Here is a 13,976-nt window from a genome sequence, read left to right as displayed (position 1 = left end):
TCCAGGAAACCAAAACCCACCCTCCTACACCATCCCTGCAGCCACGTGTTCAACTCCTCTCTCCCTATTCCTCACTTCGCTAGCACGTGGCACGGGCAACAACCCAGAGATAACATCTCTGTTTGTTCTCGCTCCAAGCTTCCACCCTAGCTCCCTGAATTTCTGCCTTAAATCCCCATCTCTGTTCCTACCTATGTCGCTGGTGCCTATGTGGACCACGACTTGGGGCTGTTCCCCCTCCCCCTTAATGATCCCAAAAACACGATCCGAGACATCACGTACCCTGGCACCTGGGGGCAACACACCAACCGTGAGTCTCTCTCATTCCCACAGAACCTCCTATCTGTTCCCCTAACTATGGAGTCACCAATGACTAATGCTCTGCTCGTCATCCCCCTTCCCTTCTGAGCAACAGGGACAGACTCTGTGCCAGAGACTTGTACCCCATTGCTTGCCCCTGGTAATTTGCCCCCCCAACAGTATCCAAAACGGTATACCTGTTGTTGAGGGAAACGGCCACAGGGGATCCCTGCACTGCCTGCTGGTTCCCTCTCATTCCCCTGACGGTAACCCATCTACCTTCTTCTTTTACCTGAGGTGTGACTGCCTCCTGATAACTCCTCTCAATAATCCCCTCCGCCTCCCGAATGATCCGAAGTTCCTCCAGCTCCAGTTCCCTAACGCGGTTCTCGAGGAGCTGAAGTTGGGTGCACTTCCCGCAGATGCAGTCAGCAGGGACACCCTTGGCGACCCTTACCTCCCACATTCTGCAGGAAGAACATTCAATTGCCTTAACCTACATTCCCACTATTCTAAATTCCAAAGTTTTTACCAATCACACGATAAAACAAGAAGAGAAATAGAAAAGGCCTTACCTTACCGACGCACAACCGAGTCCTTTTTTTTTGGTTAGAGGAGTATGCGGGTGGGAGACACTACAAGAGTTGTGTCTCGGGTTCAGAAACAGCAAGGGACCCGACTCGGAGCCCTGTGGAAACCCCTGGCAGCCGCTTTCCATTCGCAGAAACGTCCGTCGACTACTGCCTCCTTTTTTTCCCCTTTCACTGAGCCAATTTTAGATCTCACCTGCCATGGCCTTTCATTTTTCTGGCCAGTCTGACATGCAGTACCTCCCTTAATTTTTTCATAAGATCGGTATTGTTTTCTGTTTTAATGCATCCTGCATTTTTGATCTGTTCTTTATGATTTATAATGTTTGTTTCTGCAGTAGGTTTCTACTTCTTCCTTTCTAAATGACACCTTATTCCAGCTGAAACACCCACTATTGACTTCATCAATTTCCTTCTAACTTTTTGAACAGTATTTGCGTGTTTACCTCTCTTCTAGCATGTATCATTAATACTCTCCAGTTGTTAGAACATTTTATTACCTTTCCCTGTAATTGTTTCTATATTTAGTGTTATTGATGGCTGTTAATATTTCCATTACGGCGTCATTGATAAATACCGTTTGGTATAAATTTTATGATTCCCTTTGGGCTTGGAGCAGTTGTTCTGCTTTCGTAATTAGTTGTGGTAAACCAAATTTATTTCAATTACTGCTTCAAGAGTTCTTTATTTCCTGCTGCTTTTGTTAAGTTTTGATTTGAATATTCACTGTTATCGTTATGTAAGTCTGGTGTGCTATTGGTTCCGTAACTATTATTGGATTAATACTTGCCACCCATGTTTCCCACAAAGCTCTGACCTCAGCTGATCTTTTTTTATCAGAAAACTACTTTCTTGCTTTAAATATCAATTCATTGCTAATGTCAACGTTAATATTTTGCAGACTTTGGGTTTTGATTCCCGTTCATCAAGGAAGCGTGCTTCATCATCGGACTATGATGATTTCTGGTGAATTGTATTCTCTTCTCGTTCCTCAGCTCCGCATGTTCATGCCTTACAAGCTATCATAGCCCTCTTTGTATTTTAAATTTCTTGTTACAGACTGTACAATCATATCCTTCTTATAGGCCCGACTGCCTGCCAGATTTCTTTTTTATTTGTGGAGGCAGTCGATAGCCGGTTATTCTAACTTTTGTCACATTTTTTTTCACATGGTACCTGTTGAATTAATTTGAAGAGTTACTTTAAAAAATGATCTTCTTGTGTTAAATATTGATGGAAGGTCATCAACCTGAAACGTTACTTCTGTTTTTCTACTGTCAGCTGCTGTTAGATATATTGAATTTGTAAAACGTTTTATTGTTTCTATTTCAAAATTACAAAATCTGCAGTATTTTGTTTTGTGCTGTCGAGTTAAATTTCACTTTACAGGAAATGCCCGTTAATTGGTCCAGTCATTAGTGCCCCTGTAACTCGCATTGTTGTTGCAAATTTCTGGGGGTTCATTTCTTTGCCCTTTGCTCTGTGTATACTCCATTGGCTTATTTAATTCCTCCACATCATGCAGCTTTGATTCTCTATCTGAATTCCTGCCTCCTGACAAAATTTGAGGCTAGATTTATACAACAACTGTCAATGACTTCAGATTTCATTTGGAATTTCTGTCATTTCAGTTTACCGTCATCTTTGAAAAATCAAGGCACAATCCATCATAAAGTCATTTAATAGGGCAAGGGCCAACTCCAACAAAAGAAGAACGGGGTAAGGAGCGTCACTGCAGAGAGAATTTGACCACTGTAGGAATGCCATCCTGATGTTTGTCTGTCAGTAAATACTTAACATCTTTGTTTGTTGGAACATTTCATTGGGAAAAGAGCAACATCAATTCATTTCAACTTGTACACTTATTACCAAACATCAGCAAAAATGTTCACTTTGCAATCAATTTCATTCGTGCAACACAGACACAACACCAAGGAATGGAAAGATCAGTCACTTGAAGCAATGATTTCACATTGGAAAATTGTACTCAGTACAAGTCTATAGTGGCATATAGTCCCAATAATACTTAGCCACTAGGACTCAAGTGTTCCATTGCAGTTCGTGATTAATTCTCAGTATAATTACCCAGTGACAGATATTCCAAGTTATACACGGCCACTGGAAGCCTGTGTTCCACTCTGGCTTCTGATCTACATGCAGTATAATTCTACAGTGACAGATACTCCCAATGATAATTGGTCACTGGGCTCTGGTGCTCTACGTGGCTAGTGACCCAAACTCAGTGCAATTATACAGTGACAGATGCTCCTGCTAATTTATGACCATTGGGGTCACGTATTTCACTCCCGTTGGTGACTCAATCTCAGTTTAATTCGACAGTGACAAATACGTCCAGTATTACATGATCAGTGGGGTCAGGTTTTCCGGACTCTCGTTATTGAACCAGGTCAGTCAATTTTACAGTGGCAGATGACCCCAGTAATGCATGTTCACTGCGGTCAGATATTCTGATCTGGTTAGTGACGCACACTGATTGCAATTCTACAGTGGCAGATGCTGTCAATAATACACGATCACTGGAGACCGCTGTTCCATTGCACTTAGTGAAACGCACACTGTATGACTTCACACTTGCTGATACTTCCACTAATGCCGTTAATCAAAACATTGCCTTCACTGAGGTGTAATTCAACTTTGCACAATATTCTTCTGAATGCAATAACTAGATAGTTCAAAATGTGAGTGATTTACAATCAGAGTTTTATTTTAGGTTAAGTTAATATACAAAATCCGCAGTGACAATTCAGGATATTTGTCTTATGGACAGAGTATCATTGAACGGACGCCTGTATATTAGTGACCACTAGATGAGCATGAAAGACAATCAGTCGAAGTGTAAAATCAGAGACCAGCTCAGATACACACTTACACAACTTCAATGGTTATAATCACTTACCAGTATGATCAACGGCAGCAAGGATCAGAAAAAAATATCAATGCAGTTGAATTATTTCATCATTTTTTCCTGCGTGAAGTGCTTTGTCCCATCATGCTGCAAGCAATCTATTTGTATTAAACTCTGAGCCGATAAATGAAAAGAGCCTGTAATTTATACCTTGTGCGATCTTCAACGGTGATATTGAAGATTTACATTATTCAAACTTAATGTTTCTTAATCTACCAAATAGTCCGCACAGTAATCAAAAACATGCATTTTTGTTATTGAATTGGAAACTCAAAGACTAAACAATTCTGATCGTATTAATTCACTAATGCAACTTCGAAGTTGTATTCTTCCAGAAATGAAGTTGTTCTTTCGAACACCATCCATCCTAACGCTAGATCTCCTACCCTTCACTCGAATATGACAAGTCAAATTTTAGAGAGGATCAACTGTGCTCTGGGATTTGGCTGACCTCTTTAATTGCTAATTCAACGCCACTCACAGACACTGCATCGTCATTTAGCACAGCAACTCGAAATAATACAGTGCTTTAATCAAATGGACCAGCTCAATTCATACAGCCCCTCCAGATGATACAGCCCCCAAGCAGTCAAGACGCTTCCACTGATACAAGCCCTGCAACTAATACACACCAAACAATGCAGCCACTCCAAACAATACAGAATCTCCAGACGATGCGGCCCCTGCAACCAATACAAACCCTCCAAGTGCCACAGCGTCTCAAACTCATACAACAGAAAATGATCACCTGAACATATTACAGTCCTCATACTGCTATGTCACCTCTAATTAATACAGCAACTCACAGCAATAAAGCAGTGCAAACAAATACAGCACGTTCACTGCTCATTAATACATGATTTCAAGCAAATATCTCAAACCAACACAATATCTCATAGCAATAGAACTTGCCAATAACGAACGCAAAGCTAATAAAGCATAGATTTATCGAATCATTCATATTTATGGCCTACAAGGAGACCATCCGACCCATCATGTTATTTTGAATGGAGAAAGAGCTCTGCAGCCGAATCCCACTCTTCAGCTCTTGTTCTGTAGCACTGTATGTTATGGAGAATCAGGTGAATATGAAAGCATTTCTTAAGTGAGTGAACTATTTCTTTCTGTACCACCCTTTCAGGCAGTGAGTTTCAGACCCCCACCACCACCTGGGTGAAGATATTTCTCCTCAGGTCTCCTCTATTTTCTAAACCAATTACATTAAATCGATGGCCACTGCTTATTTACTTCTCTGTTAAGGATCGTGGGTCCTCCCTATCTACTCCATCTCGGCTCCTCTTATTTTATACACATAATAAATCTAACCTCAGCCTCTTCTTTTTCAAAGATAACTCCCCCAATTCTGTCCTGTCTGTCCTCATCATTAAAATGATCTAATGCCAGCAATACCCTCTATAAATATTGCCTGTACCCTCCCGAGTGCAATCAAATGCTTCTTGGAATATCATCAACAGAACTGTACACATTGCTGTAACTGCGGTCCAGGGTGAACAGCACAGAGTTGTCGTAAATGCAGTGCATCACAAACAGAGCTGGAAACTGTGATGCAGAGGAGCAAACTACATTTTTGCTTCCAATATTTCAGTCGTGTTAGAAATAAACATTTAAACTATCCTGCTTATAACTTAAACTAGCTCAAACAGTTGGTTAAACAATCATCTCCCATTTGATATATTGCGTGTTGCCCTTTCGGCAGTATAAGTGAGCAGGAAAGAAGAAATACTTTCATTTCTCCTTGTCCTATCTACACCTTCTCCTTTATTATCGCTTGCCCCACCCCCACTTTACTTGCTTATAACCTTTGACATTTCTAATATTTGCCAGTTCCGAAGAAGGGTCACTGACCCGAAACGTTAACTCTGCTTCTCTCTCCACAGATGCTGCCAGACCAGATGAGTATTTCCAGCATTTCCTGTTTTCATTTCAGATTTCCAGCATCCGAAGTATTTTGCTTTTAATTTCATTTCTATAGCGTCTTTCATAATTCACCCGACATCCCACCGGATTTTACAACCAATGAACTACTGATTGAAGTGTAATGAGCATTGTACTGTACGAAATCCAGCAGTCCAGTTGCACACAGAAAATCCCCACTTCCAGCTATGTGATAATGACTGATTGAGCTGCAGGAGATTACAGGGATATCGAGAGCTGGAAAAGGTTACAGAGATTGCGAGCATTGTAGGTGCTAGTGGAGGTTACAGAGATCGGGATGGTTGCAGGGTTCGAGGAGGTAACATAAAATGAGGGTTTTAGGGACCAGCGGATGGCTTATGATGGTGAGGGTTCTCTGGTGGGAGTTTGTTACTGTAATATGGAGGGTTGTAGTGAGATGAGGGATTTAAAGATATGGGGAGGGCGCTAAGGTGAGAGCAGATTACAGAGGGATTGACCAGTGCAGAGGCTGGAGGAGATCACATAATACGTGAGGGTTATACACACTGATCTTAAAAAACAGGGATGTTTTACTCGATCGGTTGCTGGGATGAGGAGACTGTCCTGTGAGATGAGATTATGTAGAATGGGCTAAGGATATTCTCTACAGTTTGAAGGATTGAAAGATGATCTCATTGAAAACTATACCATTCCTAGAGGGCGTTATACAGTAGATACTGAGAGGCTGCATATCTTGGCTGGGGAGTCCAGAACTAGAAGCCATAGTCTCAGGATAAGCAGCGGGCTATTTCGCACTGAGATGTGACACTTCTTCACTCAGAGTGTTGTGAATCTTTATTTCTTTATCCAAGAGAACTGTGCATGCACTGTCGATGAATATATTCAAACTGAGATCGATGGACTTTTGGGCACTGAGGGAATCAAGGGGTGTTGTGAATAAAGCGGGAAAATGGAGTTGAGTTCGAAGATCAGCCATGATTCTATTAAAGGAGGGGAATGCGAGGGGCCAAAGTACTACTCCTCCTGTTTCTTATATTTTTTCCCAATGTCTCAAGTGAAGTAAAATTGTTAAACGAGTAACTTGATACTTATTTACCGATGGAGAAACAGTAAGGCGAAAACAAACTAAAGAGCATTCTTTAGCGAAACGTCACATTGAAGGTGAAAAACAAACTCGAGACACGGACGAGTATAAAACCCGCAATCTCCCGGTTACAGTACCTTGCCACAAGGCCATGGCGCCTCTCTTCAACGCGGGTAGCAGACTCATCGAGAGCAATTCCCGTTCATTTCACTTCTATTAAAACAGCACAGATATGAAGAAGGAACGTGGGAGCGGAAAGGATCAGCCTCATCTACATCGCCAGCATCATGAAATCTTTATTCAGACGTTACACCCCCATCCTTTGCATTTACCCATAACTATTGTTCCTCAAAGGGAGAATCGTCGTTATTCCCCCTGCTGTTGGCAATGCCTAGACCTCAAGCAAATTACTTCGGGTTGTTCAGTGGCCCGGTTTCCCGCATAAAAGAAAAGACCCGCATCGGTGTCTAAATCATCACCTTAAAAGTCAACTGGATATAAACTTGAACAGGCAAAAGGAGAAGAGATATATAGATAACAACGGGATTGTACGATTAATTGGTTGGTTTTGTCAATGAGCCGGCACATGCAAGATGAGCCATTGATGGTCTCCTTCTATGTTGTACCTTTCTATGATTCCATGAATCTCTGATTCCACGCTGGAATACAGAAACAGACCCATTACTTACATTTGTATCAAATGGAATTCAACGTGATGGGAAGCTTCTGCATGTACTAACGTGGCTTCAAGTTGCACGTTGATAGGCTTAAGAGACAATGGACGTGTGACCGCCGGTTATTTCGTTATAATTCAGTCTTTACCTGTCCCAGCTGCGGGAAAGAGCTGAATTCAAGGAGTGAGGTGTGACTGGCTGCCCTTCACATCACGGCAGCATTTGACCGAGCTTGGCATCAAGCAGGCCTGGTAAAACTGGAGTCAATGGGATACGGGGGGATCTCGCAACTGCTTAGAATCATAACTAGCACAAAAGAAGATAGTTGTGGCTGTTGGAAGCCAATCATGTCAGCCAAACAACGCTTCAGGAGTTTCTTAATGTAGTTCCCGAGCCCCAACCATCTTCAGCTGCTTCATCAATGACATTCCCTCCTTCTTAAAGTCAGACGTGGGGAATTTCGCTGATGATTGCACAATGTTCACTGCCATTTGCAGCACCTCCGATCCTCCGGATACATATGCAGCAATTCAAGGACAACATTCAGGCTTGGGCTCATAAGTGGCAATTAACTTTCACATCACGCAAGTTCCAGGCATCACCACCTCCAACTAAAGAGAATCTAAACATCTTCCCTTGGTATTCAATGGCATTACCATCGCTGAGTTCCCCACCATCAACATCCTCGGATTCATCAATGGCAAGATATGTAACTGGACAATCCAGATAAATACTGTCCAAGGCCCCAAACCCTCCTTTTAGGTGAAGCAACGATTTACTTGTCCTTCATTCAATTTAGTATCCTGTATTCACTGCTCACAATGTGGTCTTCCTTACACTGGGGAGAACAAACACAGATTGGGTGACCGCTTTGTGGAATACCTCCGCTCCGTCTGAAAGCATGACCCCGAGCTTCATGTTGCTTTCCATTTCAACACCACCAGCAATCACCCCCCCCACCCCACACTCCCCACCACCCCCCGTCCCCCCAGCCCCCACTCCGTCCCTCATCACTCATGCCAACACATCCGACATATCTGTCCTAGGCTTGCTGCAGTTTTCCAGTGAACATCAGTGCAAGCTCGAGGAACAGCATCTCATTTAAGGATTAGGCACGCTACAGCCTGCCAGACTGAACATTGAGTTCAATCATTTCAAAGCATGACGGGACCCCCTTTTCTTTTTAATTTTGTTTATATTATTTTAGTTTGTTACATAATTCTTTTTTTTTACCATGTGCCTACACACTTTTTTCATGTTTGTGCTTTGGGCCAGGGCTATTTATTTTTCTGTTAATTAACACCTCTCTGTGCTAACGCTTTGTCTTTCAGCACACCATTAACATACCGTTTTCCTTTGCTCCAATACCTTCAGGTCAGTCATTCCCTTTGACACTCTGCCCTATCAAGACATTCTCTTTAGTTATCTCATGCCCCACACCCCCTTTATTTGCTTAAAACCTATTTCATTTGTAACATTTTCCAATTCTGATGAAGGGTCATTGACTTGAAACGTTAACATGGCTTCTCTCTACACAGATGCTGCCAGACCTGCTGAGTATTTCCAGCATTGCTTATTTTTATTACATATATATACTGTGTCTACAAAAACAGGTCAGAGGCTGCGAATTCTGTGGCAATTATGTATTTCGAATCCTGACTCTACAAGGTTTGTCTGCCATCTAGAAGCCACAAGTCAGGGGTGTGATGGACTACTCTCCTCTTGCCTGACACCATCCAGGGCAAAAAAGACCGCTTGATTGGCACCCCTTAAACATTCATTCCCTCCAGCACCAGCGCACAGTACGAGCATTGCGTAGGCGTACAAGATGTGCTGCAGCAATTCGCCAATCCTGCTTCGACAGGACCTTCCAAACTCTCAAGGTTTACCACAAAGAAAGGCACGGCCAAGAGATAGATGAGAATATCACCACCTGAAGGTATTCCTCCAAGCCAGATGCCATCCTAGCTTGGAACTGTATCGCTGATGCTTCAATGCCGTTGGGCCAAAAAACAGAACTCCAGGATAGCATTTTGGGTGCACCAACATCAGATGGAGTGCACCTGTTCAAGCAGGAGGCTCACCATCACCGTCCCAATGGCAAGTAGGGATGGAAAACGAATGCTGGCCTCGCCAATGATTCTCACAACCCATGAAGGAATCAAAAAATGCACAATATGAGTGGAGTTAGCCAGTTTGCTCGTAATAAGCGGGTACAACGCGGCACAATCTGTGAGCAGAGGGAGAGAGCCACAAGATTCGGAATCGAGAGCTAGACTGTTCCACTAGTTAGGAATTCACTAAAGTTCAGTCACACTTGTTGAGATAATCACCGTTTCATATTAATAAAACCCTGAAATTTGACACAACGATGATGACGTGCAAACATTTAATATGTTAGTTTCAAATCTGTCTCCCTGTTACTTAAACAAGAATATTAAATATTTAATTAAAATGCAGAAATATCACGCATCAACCATCTCCAAGACTCTGCACTTAATTGTGGCCAGCAATTGTAACAATATTGCTCGCATTATAAAGTGACTAATTTCCATCCTTCCTTCCTTCCTTCCTACTTCATTCCACCCTTCCTTCCTTCCTTCCTTCCTTTCTGGATAACATACTTATTTTGACCGCTATCATCAACTGGAATAGATGCTTCTCTGAAGCAATTCATTTTATATAACAAGCAAACCACAATAAATGAACAAACTATATTTTAAAACTCTTGAAGCGAAAACAATATTGTGGAAGGTGGAAATCTGAATTATAAGTGAAAAATGCTGCATAAAATCAGTAAGCAAGAGGACATTTTTGGAAGTTGCAACACAGCTATGGAGGGTCTGGTGAAAACTGGCAGTAATGTTATTATTTCAGATATTAAAATTGTTATGTTTTGCTTTTTGCTTAAGTTCTTTATTAGTTGTTGCTCTCTAATAGGAGCACACTTGTTCGGGTTTTTGGGTGATGACACTGTGCTAACCCAGTGTCTCGCCGTTCTTTTTTTGAGAAAAGCCATCTGTGGAAATACTGCTTCGGATTGTGGGACTTGCAAGAGATTATGAAGATACAGCTTTAAACTGGTCTTCAGTGAATTCTTGGAGTGTTGACTTCATCTGTTTGTTCAGTGACTGTAAGTAATCCCAGGCAGCATTGGACACAATTATCTCACCTCATGGATTTGTGTTTTCTCCGATAAAGAGTGGAGATCCTCTCAATGTGTCAATAGGAGAATTTCTTCCAGTATCAACAGCAAATACTGTATTAACGACTCTTACCAGAAGGGATGTCTCTTAGTTTTCTGATAAAACTCAAAATTCTTTGGGCGCTTAATGATGTAGAAAGGATATACTTCCCCATCTTGGCTGCGGTTGGTGTCCCGAGTAAGTTACAACCTGGAGCTGGTACTTCAGCAACCGGGGTTTAACAGCATGTAATATCTTAGTCCGCACGTCCAGATCGTTAAATTAGAGCAGTGAATATATGGGAAAGGTACTTCATTGGCTGTAAAGTGTTTTTCATGACTGCAGTTTCTCTTTTGTATCCATAGATGTGAGTTCTTTCTTCTATCTTTCTCTTTCTTTCTTTCTTTCTTTCTTTGCTACGATATTCTTTATTATCTCTCTTATTCTTTCTTTTATCAGTTTATAACGCTATTTTTATTTTTCTCAACGTGTGTATTTGACGTTGACATGTGTTCCATGGATGTCAACTCTCTTCACTGACAGCAACCAAATGATGATTGTGGTCATTATTTCGATTCTATTCAGTCAATGCGTACTGGAAATCCAGAAAAATTCCCCCGACAAAGCAGTTCAGACGAGGTGAATTGAATGCTTCAAACCTCATATTTTTAGTTTTTCAGTTGGATCAAGGATCCGAGATGTGCAGATGGAGTTCAGATACAGATCAACTGGGAGCTAATTGAATGGCAAAACACGTCCAACTGGCTGAAAATCATAACCACGCTCATGTGTTCAGATGGAAGTGCAGTTCCAGATTTTTTCCCTCTTTTTATTTAATCAAAATACAGTTGTTATTTTCACCTTGTTTTATTCGAACCCGTTGCATCATTTAACTGCTGATTCATTGCTGATTACTCTGATTAAAAATTCTATATGCAGGATGTTCCGTCACAGGTTAGCTCATCGATTCCATCATCTGTCTTTCCGAATTTCACTTTATGGTGACGGACGTGAATAGACATATTCCACATCCTGTGCTGTTATTTAACGAGAAACACATCACACTGCTGTTATTCAGGTGTTTGATGAATAATTTACCATTATTTTCTTGTGTACAGTTAACGTGGTGACGATTGTGATCCTGTCTCGGGGAAAGTGCGGTCTCTCCAAATGTGTCACCTACTATCTGGTTTCCATGGCAGTGGCGGATCTTTTGGTCGTTATTCTCGATCTGATCCTAAGGCAGATTCCAATTGTTTATCGGGAACAATTTGCTTTTCTGTATTACGTTAGAGTTTGTGATATCCACGCCGTCCTGCTTTATGCCGCCACAGACTGTTCTGTCTGGTTTACCGTCACTTTCTCCTTTGATCGATTTGTAGCCATTTGTTGTCAGAAGCTGAAAACAAAATATTGTACCCAGAAAACAGCCGCTGTGGTTCTCGGAACAGTGACTGTGCTGAGCTGTTTGAAAAATATGTTCTGGTACTTTCTGTATCAATCTAAATATCTACTTTCGAACAGTCCTTGGTTTTGCGTCATGGCACCAGCTAAAGGTCAGTCACTAGCCTGGGCTGTTACTGAATTCATGCATCATATTTTAACACCTTTTATTCCATTTATTTTGATTCTACTATTGAATGCACTGACGGTCAAAAACATTCTCATCGCCAATACAGCCCGCAGGCGGCTCCGGAGTCGGAGCAGTGGGGAGAGTCCCATGGACCCAGAGATGGCGAACCGAAGAAAATCCATGATTTTACTGTTCGTTATATCGGGGAATTTCGTACTGTTATGGGTGGTGTTTATGATGTGCTCCATTTTGAAACGATTGGAATACTTTCTTTGGTACATGGTTACTGTTTCTCTGCCCACATTTGTTCAGGAAATAGGTTTCATGCTCCAGCTCTTGAGTTGTTGCACGAACACATTTATTTATGCAGTGACCCAAAGAAAATTCAGACTGGAGTTGAGAAATGGAGTGAAATATCCTTTCACAATGATGGTCAAATTAATTCGATGAGAAGATCTCACAGCATCGACGGATGAATTTTCAGACAAAGCCTGCTTCACACAATTGTACCAGACACAAATCCAGGGGTACTTGGGGAATGAACATTTAATGTGTTTTTTTTTCCCTTCCAAATGCACCATTAGCTCACATTGCCAGGAATCTTCAGTACCTCAGTGCTGAAAATTTTCTCTGACCTTTGCTTTATTTTGAAGTAACATGATTTGAAAGCCAGGACAGGATCAGGAAAAATGTAAAGGCAGCAGGAAAAAAGGAAGAGTGCGAAGGAAATTGATTTCTCCACCATCACTGGGATCAATAGATAAGAAAAGTATTTTTTCTGCATTGAATAACCAGTAACCCGGTCACATCCACGTCCTTGAAACCCCATTGCCACCCCACACCACAGTGCACCCGCGAGCCGGAAACCACACATTCCCCGGTCCCAGGATATCATGCTGCAGGGCCGAGGTACAGCGCATGCCCGGGACCCCACACAGCACACTCCTGGAACCCAGGGGAGCACACTTTCTGGAAACAGTACAGCATATGCCATGTGATGATATGCTACACACCAACGGTCCAGTATAGCAATCTATCGGGTACCGATACGGAACAGCCCTGGATAACTGTACACCACATGCTCGAGTAGCAAGACATCAAACTCCTGTATCCCAATACAGTACATTCGAAGGTCCCATGGTAGCGCACTCCCTGTCCATCTATTGCACACACACAGCTCCTGATGCAATGCAGTCCCTGCCCAGTACACCACACTCCCACGATCGAGTGCAGCACAGCTGCGGGTACCAGTATCACACAAACCCACAGTACTGGCACAACACACATCCGTGTACGAGTGCTATTTACTCCCGGGTGATTATATTACTGGCTTAATAATACTTACCGAACCCGGTACAGTAGATACCCGGGTCGGGGTAATGTAAAATTCCAGCGTTTGAATCAACACTTACCCGGGTTCCCATACTGTAATTGAATTAGTAATTCAGAGAGTTGGTCCAATAATCGGGTGAGCTGACATTTATCAGGCTCAAGAGTACGGATTTTAAGCTATGTTTCTGATGGTGCTTTTGTATGTTATCGGCGACTCATGCGATTCACGCTGTGGCCACAGCCGATAGAGCGTGAAACCGGTGGAAATTAGTTTCATTTCTTTCCTTTCTTACGTTACGTGTTTCCTGCTGGCTAACAATCATAAGCCTATTGATTTCTCCTTTCTATACATTCGATTATTGTGTTTGTGGAGAAAACGATATTTGAACCCTGCC

The 13,976-nt window shown here is 42.1% G+C and overlaps 1 protein-coding gene across 1 annotated transcript; it reads left to right on the top strand.

The window, feature by feature from the left end:
* The first annotated feature begins 10,777 nt into the window (after positions 1-10,777).
* Positions 10,778-12,699, top strand: LOC137361196 (probable G-protein coupled receptor 139). Its single transcript, XM_068026118.1, has 2 exons — positions 10,778-10,874; positions 11,795-12,699. The coding sequence occupies exons 1-2, from the start codon at positions 10,778-10,780 to the stop codon at positions 12,697-12,699; spliced, it is 1,002 nt and encodes a 333-aa protein (XP_067882219.1).
* The last annotated feature ends 1,277 nt before the right edge of the window (positions 12,700-13,976 follow it).

This window comes from Heterodontus francisci, unplaced genomic scaffold, assembly GCF_036365525.1.
Source record: "Heterodontus francisci isolate sHetFra1 unplaced genomic scaffold, sHetFra1.hap1 HAP1_SCAFFOLD_789, whole genome shotgun sequence".
In the NCBI taxonomy this organism is placed as follows: domain Eukaryota; kingdom Metazoa; phylum Chordata; class Chondrichthyes; order Heterodontiformes; family Heterodontidae; genus Heterodontus; species Heterodontus francisci.
Note: the sequence above shows the minus strand (reverse complement) of the source record. Positions and strands in the feature narration are given on the sequence as shown.

Bases quoted from the DNA above. Each gene is read 5' to 3' on its own strand.
- LOC137361196 (XM_068026118.1), top strand. From the start codon at position 10,778: ATGTCTCTTAGTTTTCTGATAAAACTCAAAATTCTTTGGGCGCTTAAT. The intron at 10,875-11,794 runs GTAAGTTACAAC...TCTTGTGTACAG, and splicing joins GGCTGCGGTTGGTGTCCCGA to TTAACGTGGTGACGATTGTG.